At 44.9% G+C, this 12,500-nt stretch overlaps 1 protein-coding gene across 4 annotated transcripts in view; it reads right to left on the reverse strand.

Moving 5' to 3' along the window:
• garnl3 (GTPase activating Rap/RanGAP domain like 3) overlaps window positions 1–12,500 on the reverse strand; it is a 70,891-nt gene that overhangs the window by 36,812 nt on the left and 21,579 nt on the right. For 3 of the 4 annotated variants that reach the window (XM_035527475.2, XM_035527474.2, XM_035527476.2), the window contains exon 2: window positions 10,152–10,221. In XM_035527475.2, the coding sequence (XP_035383368.1) occupies window positions 10,152–10,221 (70 nt within the window). Of the gene's footprint in view, window positions 1–10,151; window positions 10,222–12,500 lie in introns of those variants that run through there. The other variant, XM_081718852.1, reaches the window with a different exon arrangement.

Raw genomic sequence — 12,500 nt, forward strand, 5'->3', positions numbered from 1 at the left:
AAACAGCTTCTATTTGGGCAGGGAGAACATGTGCGCCTGTTTTTTTTACCCGGTTCCTGCCCCCATTAAACTCGAGGAGACGTTTAGAGAAACAGTTGCAGTTACCCTCCTTTGGGGCAGTAGTCCAGGATCCTGCTAAGCCTCACAATACCCTGAATATTAGTAAGGACACTTAGCTCCCTCTGACTGACATGTCTAGACAAGTTTCTAGGGCAGAAGCAGCCCCTGTTGCTTTCTCGCTTTACTGGAGCATCACGGCAGAAAGCCACCAGATAGAAAGGCCTCGTTTTCCCGGTGTTCCCTGTATTTTACACACCACACCAGTGCCCCTGTCTCTGACTCATGCAAATTAGCCGCTGCGTCTCCTCTGCTTACCAGAAGCGCTAAAGCCCGGCTGCCTGCTACTTGCAGGGGACCCATCACACCAGCTTTCCAGTGGGCTTTAGTGGGCCGGGCCGCATGGCTGCGGACAGCGGAAGAGTGAGAGTTGAGCGGCTGCCAGGAAGCGTGTCTCATTACGCTTTTGCTCTTCTCGCGCAGCTGTTGTCAAACGGCTGGTGGAATGAGCTCGTGCTTATCGACTCCCACGGACTCGGAGAGGGAAGGAGAAAGCTCGAGGCAGCGCCTCGTGCCTACCAGCTTGTGTGCGGATTCATACGTTTCTTTGGCCAGGCTCCAGGAAGCGTCGCCGGCTTTGTTCCTGTACACACACATAGGCCCGGAGCCGGAGTGGTTAGACCAGGTCACACACACGCAGACCCGGAGTTGTGTGGTTAGACTGTGGTAGCTCTTCCAGTGCCAGCAGTGAATTTTGCAGTTCATGTTGTGGCAATGGCTGAGAAGTTTGCTTTTAAAAAAAAGTTAAAGAGAAAACTTCCCTAAAGGCTCAATAATGTTTTATTTTTACCAGATCACTTAAAAAAGTTTGAAAAAATATAATGAAGGTTCATGCCGTGTGATGTAACCACACCTGGTCAGGCTTTCAGTCCTGCATGTCACAACGCAGGAATCCTGCCGTGGTTTCCACCAATGCCGTCCCCCCAACCCCCGAGGAACCGTGGAAGCCGAGCAGTACCTTTTCTTCCAGGAGGTCATGTGGCGGTTTCATTGGCGGGGCAGTGCTGTGCCCTCATGTGAGCCCCAGACTCGGCTCTGCCTCCCCAGACTCCTGACAGGCTGTGCTTCATTATATGCACCTGTTCTCCATTTGTGCTCTCATTAGCCTGCTGTTACACCTGTACGTTTGGCCTTGCGCTTTGCGAGGTCTTAGCACCAGTGCCCTGCAGTTCCGAGCATTTATTAATTGTACTTTTGTTAGCCCTCAGGAGGAAGGCGAGGATGTCTGGTTGATGTCTTTGGACACTCCTTTGGCTCTGCTCGCCTGGGTTATGCTGTAATTCCATCCCACCGCTGAGTGTTTCTTGGTGTCACACCAAGGACGTGCAGATGGACGAGCAGGGGGCCAGCAAAGCAATGACCCAAGCTTCTTGTGGTTCAAGAGCACCAGTGTTCTCTGGGATTAGAACAATCTTAGGGAGGCTGTATCAGTGGGGGACCTTTAGTATGGTGCCTGAACCAAGTCTCTGTTTTGGCAGGGAGTCCTCACAACGCACTTTAGAGGCTGCTGACATCCAACTAACAACCAGATATTGACACGATGTTTCAGTGGAAAATTTATACCAGACATTTGAAAAGATGTAATAAATTTACTTATACACTCATTACCAGCCATTAAAAGCAATAAGAACATATTCCTTACACAAATACATGCACTCACACACATACACACACAAACCAAACAACACATTAGAAAATATCAGAGGAGATGCTCTATATGACCTTTTCTTTGTAGTTCAGCGTTGTGTAAAAGGTCAAAGGTGCAGAGGTCATAAGGTGAAACAGGTGACCTTTTCTCTGGGTTCCATTTCTTCTACCCTACATTGCTTAAATTTCATTCTCTCACTCTCCTCTCTCACTCACACACATACACACACACACACACACACACACACACACACACACACGCGCACACATACACACACACATTTGTGCAGGGGCCACAACAAAATCAATAACATTTTACTACAGGGAGAAAAGGGAGAGACATACGAGCATGAGAGAAAGACATACCGGTCCCTTTTAGTGTAATCCTATTTACTAAAACAAATCACCTAGCCCCGCCCACCCGGCACACACAGATGCACCCTGCGCTGCCCATCAGCCCTGACTTGATTGGATTTTAGAATGCCTGTGTCCGCTACATCCACTGCCCGCAACACAAACGGCCGCCCAACAGATCCCTTCACATACGAATCCTCAAACGGCTTTGAATGAAGAATGAAGAGTAGAGCACGTTAAAGCCAAGAAATGTGGTTCAATATATGCTACAGTACCAATACAGTCCAATGGCTAGAATCAGTTTAACTACTACAACCACGGAACACATTCCGTCACATTTTACAGTACTTGGGGAGCTATACATGAATCAGCCCACAAGTAATAATTATTTGATTTATGATATATGTTTTTTTTTATATAGTCTTAAAGACTATATAAAAAAGTAAAAGAATTTTAAAAAGTAAAAGAATGTTAACATGGGGTTGGTGACGTTGAGTAGCCATTGCACAGGATCAGAGCATTACTCCTGTCAAGACAGGCAGCACGTCAGCTGAATGGCTAGATGAGGCAGTTAGCTCTCCACAGCAAGCTACTCCGCTGTGCTCATCAGCAGTGATACGCTTACATTACCACAGACACACGCGCGTGATACGCTTACATCACTACAGACTCACACACGCGTGATCTGCTTACATCACCAGACTCACACACGTGTGATCCAATTACCTTACCAGACTCACACATGTGTGATATGCTTACCTCACCACTCTTATACACATGATACACTTACATCACCACAGACTCACACACACGTGACATGCTTACATCAACACAGACTCACGCACGCGTGTGACTTTAGTGGTGATATGCTTACATCACCACAGACTCTCAGACGTGTGTGCCTTAAAAGGTGATACGCTTACATCACCACAGACTCACACACGAGTGCCTTTAGTGGTGATATGCTTACATCACCACAGACTCTCACACACGAGTGCCTTTAGAGGTGATACGCTTACATCACCACAGACTCTCACACACGAGTGCCTTTAGAGGTGATACGCTTACATCACCACAGACTCTCACACACGAGTGCCTTTAGAGGTGATACACTTACATCACCACAGACTCTCACACACGAGTGCCTTTAGAGTACCACTAGTCAAACCCAATGTGGTAAAGCAGTCAGGGAAGAATCAAAACTGCCTAAAATGAATGAAGAGTGACAAATGTTTAGCTTTTTGACAAAGGTCTGTGTGTGAAGAGCAGTTCTGCGATAAGCTGCCTTAAAATTTTGAAATATTAGCTGGAAAAACCCCAAGGTAGTGCACTACCCATTCAGTCATGACACACCACATGAGAATTAAGCATCTTCCTATAATAAAGTTTACTTGCACAAATTGTACTATAGTCACAACTCCCAAAATAAAAAGAAAGCTAAACCTAATTTATAATTTAGTATACAACTAGGCTAAATACCGCAATACATTACACACATCAGCTCGTCGTGTGCTGCAACATAACTGTAATTCAGGTTGGAGTCCTTCGAAAGCGACACACCCACGTAACTGGCCCTACGACGTATGAGTCATGCCAATGACTGCAAGAGATAATAAAGCACACCTTGCCAAATCAGTTATTTTTAAAGCCGGAACAGGCCTGCTGCCAGTGAAGCCTCTGCTTAGAACGGGGTTTCCGCTGATCAGAATTATAGTGAGCTTTTTTTTTTCTCCCTACCAGACCTTTTGCAGGCCATTGTACCGTAACTGCATCTTAATTCCCAAGAAGCCGAAAAAGACAGACGTTCGTGCCTGAATCTGCTGCTGCCTGTTTTAATTAAGGAGCGTGTGGGGGAAGAACCGCCCCGCGACCATGATGAAGACGTGACGCGGCTATTTTTACGCCCGACCGGACCGGTTCCACATCTTCCTCCGCTTAGCATATGTGTGTGGGGCGTCCACCGAACATCAGAACGCTGACGGATTTTATTTTTGAACACGCTGCATATAAAGATGGGGAGAAAAGCTGCATGAGTGGTACACTCATCCAGCCATAATAAAGACCTCTGGGGCTGCCTTCTGATGCTCCCATGTCCCTCACCTGTCTGCATTTTTTATGTAATAGATGGGTGATCTTCAATACACCTCTTCAATAATTATAACTCAGCCTGGAGGAGTAGGACCAAAAATAAAATGACATTTACTGGACAAGCGTACAGCAATCACAGCAAGTGTGGACCCAACAACCGCAGTACCAGAGCTGCTGCTAGACCACCACGTGGTAGTCGGTGCGGCAATGCTGGCCTTCGCAGTAATGATGTCGCAGATGCCTGGAGGATGTAAATGAGCCATGGGGCGCTTTTTTTTATTGCTTGTGGGTCATGATAATCTGGACGAACCCCAGGTGTTCCAGCCGAAGGGTTTGTGCGCGTCTGAATAAACAAATGTAAGCTCACAAAATGTGAATGTGAATTTTGGTCAAATGAATGCGTCCTTTGGCGAGGTCACATCTGAAGTTTCACTATTGTTTTTGATGTACTGCACATCGCAGACACATTATGTCGCAGTGTGATCCCAATATAGTATTTCTGTCCCTATCTTGCAGCCCAGCCAAGAACTGGAATAGAAATTAGAAGAATTTGTTAGCAAGCCAAATTTTTATGGAACTGCAATATAACTACTGAAGCTCCTTTCAAGTTAGAGCACTCAGCACTGCCTTTTTTCCTTCAGAGAAACTGGGACAGTCATTTCCTGGTCTGTGAGCTTAAGCATTGTTCTGGGTTGTTAAAAATTCAGTCATGGCTATTTCCCAAAATGTCAGCGATTATCCATCTTGGTTCCTATATGCAAAAACATCTGCCACAATGCAATATGTAAATACTCAATGAGATATGTAAATACTCGATGCAGTCAAATACATGTATGAGAGCAGAATCCCCCCTCAAATAACAGCACTTATGCATTTCTGTTTCTGTTTAGTATTAGTGCTGTGGAATATGATGCTCACACTCACACACACACACTCCAGTAAATAAATGTACACAGGTGTGTGCGCTAGAGATGATATAATGGTATAGCTTTTTTAGAGCATGGAGCAGAGTAATGTTAATTAGTACAGAGTGTTTGTTCCAAGCCTGCATATCATCCTAATTCACTAATAACACCCAACAGTGTGGCTGAATGCACAGCTACAGGAAATGTGACCTCAACATTACACATTTTACAAACACATGACACCAAGTGGGAGCAACAGACACTCATATCTGCTTCAACCAAATAACCATGACAACTGCCATGACGTTGTTCGACTGGCCAGAAGGCGGTCAGGGGGGAGAGCTGGGGCAGGGTAGGGTGGGATCAGGGGTCAGAGGTTAGAAAGGGTCAGCAGCCAATCAAGAGCGGCTGCGTGTGGGCCACGCTGGAGCCTCTCTGGAAGGGGGAAAGCTCTGATAAAACAGGTCACGTTTCATCTCTGCTTAAGAGAGACAGCGATAAAGAGGAAGAGGATGAATTAAAGTTAAAACATGAGTAAGGTGAGGAATGTGACAGAGCACAGTGGTGTCTAATTTACTAACTTCTTATTGCAATTTAATCCAGACTACAGGTTCGAGCACAAGCAAAGAATTCTGACTTCAAATCCCAGGGGTGCACAGGTTTGTTTGCAGGTCTTAAATGGATAAAATCCAGTTATGGATTTTTGCACATTCCTGTGGTCAAGCACGAAACAGTGGACCAAACAGTGATATACACAGACCACGGAAATAATGAATTGTAACGATGTGACGCGTCGCCCGGGATGAATAGCTTGTCTGGTAACAATTGTTTCACTGGGAGTGCTTCTGGAAATCCGCAGACACGCGCGTGCTACGGATGCGTGCCACGTGAGCGAGCACGTGTGACCGAGAACGCGTCCCACCGCCTTTGTGCTCCGCAGCGGGGCGGAGGCGCGTGCGCCGGCGTGGCCGAGCATAACCAGGCGGCGTGTACCTGTCAGGCGCGTGCGCTCTCAGGGCTCCCGGTTGGGTCATAAAAAGTAAAATAAAATAAAATAATAAAACCCGCACACCGAAGTAGCCTGGCCTGGGTTTCTGTCAGGTCCCATTTTATGTGCGGACGTAAATCTGGTCATAATCTGGATATTGGAAGCAGCGTCGTTTATCTCCCGCTGACGTTCAGTTGGTTTAGCCATTAAATTCCTGCTAAACACTTGCAGCAACAGAGCAAAACAAGCTGTTGAGTGCCGAGTTCTCATGGCCCATGGTCATGGCAGGACAAACTACACAGCTACTACTAAAAAAGAAGCCTGTTGTGGAGGTCATGGCCACGGAAATACAAACTATGTCTGAACTTAAACACTTAAAAGCAACGTGCAAGAACGTCAAAGATGCTAACAAAAAAGGCGGCGTTGACTGCGCAATGTAGCTACGCGGTTTACGAAGAAATATGTGCTTAGCACTAAACACAGCTCCGTCTTACTTAATTCTAACAATGTTATAGCAATGCTGTCGTATCAGAGTTCACAGACAAGTCACTGCTCCGAGATCCAAGCAGGCTGATTAAAGTCTCACTGAAAAGATGCGTGTAACCTTGACTTAAAATGACTCATTTTAACCTGCCTTTACTATGCTGATTTATACTGAGTGCGCCACTCAGACGGGACATTTTAAAACCCTTTTACGTAGTGAAAGCTTACCGTGGCTTAATGCTCACATTTGCTCACATATTATTGGTCATGAGTACTCTCTACTACCCAAAAAAACCCGAACCTTTCATCTATGAATAAAGAAGTAAGATTCACACTAAGCTTTTTTCTTTCCATTTAAGCCCATTATAAGGAAAATGCTTTAGTCTTAGAATACAGTGTCAGCCCTTTGGTAACTGCTGGTTTGTAGTTTCCAATTTCAGAACCCAGGGCACTATTTTAGCTTTAGCTATTTTATTGGGATATAATGACAGTTTGAATTAATCTGCTTTTAAAATTAATTGCGTACATTAACTTTAATGTTACACAGGTCTTCTATATTCTATCGTAACCTCATACACTAAAATAATATATTTGTTTCTATTTTTAGCACACCACAGCTGCACAGAATGTCTTGGGCTGGTATGCCCAACCCATAAGGTCTGATGCAGTGTTACAGCTCTTCACATGTGAGTAGAAGCTTCAGTCAAAAATGACCTTCTGCACCAGACGTTGATGCCAGAACTCTTTTCCATGACTTTCATGTTTGTCTGTTTCATTATTTTCTTCTCTTTCTGCTGTCATCTACAAACAGCAGTGCACCCAACTCCTGCTGGCACACTTCTGCAGAGCTCATGCTTTACAATCCTCTCCCATAATTCCATGCCTCTGTCACTGCAGTGATGACAAAGCATTTTTCATCTCTGCCTGTCAGAGCCTCAAATCCGGCGGATCTCACGCGTCACTTCGGCACATCCAAATCCCTCTGCCGGATCCACTGCGAGACAGTTCACCCAAGCCATTCTTGTCGTGGTGCACGGGACTGATTTAGGCGGTGCAACCTGGACCCCCTGACTCTGGTGGGTACTAGACTCCAGTCTTTCACGGGCACACATGCACGTCAGTTAGCAGTCATAAAGTGCACAACCATCAATGTATGAGGTACTAGTGATGCACTGCACCATGCTGTGTGTATGAGGTACTAGTGATGCGGTGCACCATGCTGTGTGTATGATGTACTAGTGATACAGTACACCATGCTGTGTGTATGATGTACTAGTGATACAGTACACCATGCTTTGTGTATGATGTACTAGTGATGCGGTGCACCATGCTGTGTGTATGATGTACTAGTGATGCGGTGCACCAGGCTTTGTGTATGAGGTACTAGTGATGCGGTGCACCACGCTGTGTGTATGAAGTACTAGTGATGCACTGCACCATGCTGTGTGTATGAAGTACTAGTGATGCACTGCACCATGCTTTGTGTATGAAGTACTAGTGATACGGTACACCACGCTGTCTGTATGAAGTATTAGTGATACGGTACACCACGCTGTGTATATGAAGTACTATTAATGTGGCGCACCACGCTGTGTGTATGAAGTATGAAGTACTAGTGATATGGTGCACTACGGTGTGTGTATGAAATACTAGTGATGCGGTGCATCCAATCACATATTTTGCCATTTACCTCACATACACACACATACACTCAGGCGCACACACACACACACACACACACACACGCACAGACCATGTCCCACACACAATTATTCACACTCATGTAAATGTACGATTATGTCAATGCTGGCATGGAATCAGGGCAGGTCACAGATCAGAATCAATTAGCGTTCCAGAGTCATGCAAATTAAAATGTTACACTCGTGTACACACCCTCAAACACAGCTAATTCCAACCAAAACAGCATCAAGATGCTCCCGTCCACTAGTGAATCGTAGAAAGTAATGCATTCATTAAATGGGAGAAAGGGCAAATCCGGCTCGTGGTGATGGGCTGCCCAGAGCACCGTCCGGATAAGCACAACCATGCCATCAGCAGACCAAAACAATTAAACAGAGTCAGCCGTAATGAAGGGGAGTGCGGAGGGGAGAGAAGGTGCAGGGTGACGCTTCCTGTCTCTCAGCGAATGAAGCATTTTGTAATGAATCTGGGCGCACTGACCATACAGGATTTTGGATTTTGGAATAGACTGAATGGTAATGTGACGCTTTATTGGACGCTGGCTTGTGAGCGTAAAGATGCTAGCGTTATTTCAGTTACAATGGCTGTCCATCCAGAAGGAGCTTTAGGTATAATTGTGTGGGCATCTTTACATTCAGGGTAGATCAAACATGAACCCCCTTCTTTCCTGACAGAAATGTTTTTCGACACACTGCTATAGGGCATCTCTGCACATATGCTCACAAATACACACATAGTACCTGTGTCATGTCTATCTGTCTTTCTGTCTCTCCCTCTCTCTATTTCCCTGTCTCTCTCTCATTCACTCTCTCAATTCAGTAAGCTTTATTGTATTTCTCTTTATTCAATTACAATTTTGCAAAAACATTCTTAAAACAGCAACTGAACATCCGCAATATTACAGAAAAAAAATAACTCTATATGATGATAATAACATGAAAATGAGTGTAATTACCATGAAAGATGTCAAGATGGTCTGGTGTTCACTGTCAGTGTGGTGCTGTGTTTAGTACCTGTCACTGTGAGCAGGTTTGGTCTGATTGTTTGTATTTCAGACTGGTCTTGATGTGTAAGTGTTATTGTTTGATAATGAGCTCAGTGTCAGGACCAGCTGTAGTAAGAGCGGACTGTTTCCTCTGCTCAGCTCTTGGTAGGGCTCTCTCTCTCTCTCTGTCTGTCTCTCTCTCTTTTTCTCTCTCTCATACTCAGCCCAACTGCTGGATAAGATAGAGAGAGTGTGGTTTTGTCACCCAGCCCTATCTGACACAAGGCTCCTCCATGTCACCCTACCCACAAGCCCTTCGAGGGAGGAAGTGACATGGAGTGTGGTCTTCAGCCACTTCCCGTGGGTGTAGGCTATCAAGCCTAGCCAGACGCCAATAAAGGCAACACTTGTAAGCATTCTCTTTTCAGAATAACAGTACTTAACGCTATGCTGTGTTCTTTAATTTAAACTACATAGCACTCTGTAATTTACAGTACATAGCCTGTGTCTGACCACTCAAACCATTAAGCAACAACCGTGGTGTTATAGAAACTAACATCTGGATCATTTGCAGAAGCAACTGGAGCGCTAAGGAGAAAATTCTGGATGTAGCGAAACAGACTGTAGGCTTAGAGGTGGATATATTGGGCCACAAAAAGGGTGTCAAAATGACAGATTTGCTCTCTAAATAAAACTCAGCTAGCTGACAGCCCCCAGAGCAGCGTCCAGTGATGCCTCTCACACCAACGCTGCGGCACCGAACAAAGCCCCAGTGAGGCTGATGACCTTCCAGCTCCAGTTCCAAGGCTCCACCATGGTAAGGACTGACCTCAGGCCAGTGTAGTGCAGATCTGCACTACACAGAGGACACCCCGGGACTCACCAGTTCCACTGATCCGTAGTGCTTCCGGCTGAACTCGCCTCGTCTGCACCCCAGGTCTTCTGAGGCGGAGCTGAAACAAACAACACAGAGCTGTTAAGAAGGGCCTTGTCAAGGTTAAAGGCCCCTGCTGTACACGTCAGCTGGACACGAACAGTCATAATGGCTCTAGACGCATGCCTTGGCTTACAATATTACTTGCACTCACCTGGGCCAAGCTCAATAATTGGGACAAACTTTGTTTCATCATGTATTTGCCCGAGCTACTTTAGGTTAAATAATCCAGCAACTGAGGAAGTGTGAGATGATTTTTTTTTTTTCTGAACATCTTAACAGATTTGTGTAAAGGATGAGTGCTGGTGTGTGTTTGTGAGAGAATATGGAGTACTAGTGTGTGTGTGCGTGTGTGCGTGTGTGCGTGTGTGTGTGTGTGTGTGTGTGTGTGTGTGTGTGTGTGTGTGTGTGAATGAGTGAGTGAGTGAGGAGTGACTGTGTCTAGAGTGAGTGAGAAGTGAATACGTGAGGTGTGACTGGATGAGTGATTGTGTCTGAAGTGAGAGAGAGTGAAAGAGAGAGAGAGAGAGAGATGGACATATGCTATTACAAACTGCAGACTAGAGTGAATGAGTGAGGGGATGAGTGTGTCCAAACTGAATAAGGAGGGAGTGAGGAGGGAGTGAGTGAGGATGAGTGAGAGAGTGAGTGAGAATATATATGTGTGTGTTTTTCCTGCTTTAGTCAAAGGACTATCATTATGTTTCCATTAGTACTTTATGCTACAAATAATTTAATAATTTCTGCTCATAAAAGACACTCTGTTAGTATGCTTGAGGGCATGAGGGGTTATATGTGGCTTTCTAAGCTTTACTTTGCAACTGTGTTTCTGCGGGCATGTGTACTTCTTATCTCCTTTCTCCACAGATATCTGGGAAAGCATAGGTTAAATGCTGAGTACTTCACCTTTGCATGTCTGATGCATATCTCACTTACATTTTCTTTGTATTCCAGGGATAAATGGAGAACAAAACGTGTGGGAGTTATTGCGTTCTCTGAGGATGACCAAATGTCATCTTGCTCTTTCAGATAATTGAAAAGAAAGGAAAACAGCCATTTAAGAGGTGGGCTTCAGAGCTGTCCATGGCCCACTAAAAATGACCTTCAATGCCCAGGCAGAACACATTTCAAAGTGGAAAGAAATTGACCAACTCTGATGAAAGCCATGACTTGATTTCCTACTCTCTAGTTATTGTCTACTTTCACAAGTCAAATACAAAGGTCAGAAATTATGTGTACTATCAGTGTATCATATTTAAGTGCATCACTTCTTTCAGTTCAAACCCCTTCACACTGGTTGTAAGGAGGAAATACAGGACCAAAAAGGCAATAAACCAAAACATTTACCATAACAATTCATTTGAAGAGGCCCTTGCAGACGCTGAATTTCTAACACAGCTCTAACGTTCAACCTGCCTTAGCAAACCAACTGTTTATCCTTCATCTCTGTGCTAGTCTAATTGCAAGACTGACATTTCTCAGTCGAGACAGTTTATGAGCAATCAGAGCATCTCCACTTCGCCTATAGGAGGTAAAATAAATAAATATAATAAGCCTTGCTTTAAAAATCACAACATGCATACCTAAAAATGACAGCCATTTGCTGCTAATGACAATAACCAAACATTTAATAGAGTAATAACATATTAATTGTATGTTTTATTTGTAGAATAATAATAACATACGGATGCTAATAATTATGCAAATAAGCCAGTTAGTAATATAATGACAATAGCTGATGATTTAATTCCCTGCCCTCTCCCTCTGATTGCAACCACTGCTTGGAACTGCGTTTCACAGCTGGGATTCAGCGTTGAGGGATTCCGAGTCGTGCCAGGTGAGGTTGCTGCCATTTTCTCACTTGCAAGTTCTAAGCACACCGTTGCATACAACGCTAGCCAGCGTTGTATGAGTCCAGACAGAGCAGGCTGTTTCACACACACACACACACACACACACAACCCCCAACACCCTGGCGTTCATAAGACTCAGTGTCAAGCTTTCAAACCATCAGATACACCAGAGAAGGAACCCAGCAGCCCAATCCTGCAGCCTTCCTGAAAGTGTGGTCTCAGATGCTTCGCTTCTCAACCCAAGGACTGGTTGCTAAGGAAACAGGGTGGAGGCAGCCAAGACAAAGGTCATCCTGTGACACCAATTAGGGTCATCGACCAGTGTTTTGGTGTGACTTTACCTCCGCTCATGTCAATATAGCATTCGAGTCATGGCACACCTTAGAGCGCTCATTTTCACTCTAGGCAATTGTACAAAAAGGTCGGTCTTCATGCTGACTGAATT

Source organism: Electrophorus electricus, chromosome 8, assembly GCF_041902795.1.
Source record: "Electrophorus electricus isolate QZ-2024a chromosome 8, ASM4190279v1, whole genome shotgun sequence".
Lineage (NCBI taxonomy): Eukaryota > Metazoa > Chordata > Actinopteri > Gymnotiformes > Gymnotidae > Electrophorus > Electrophorus electricus.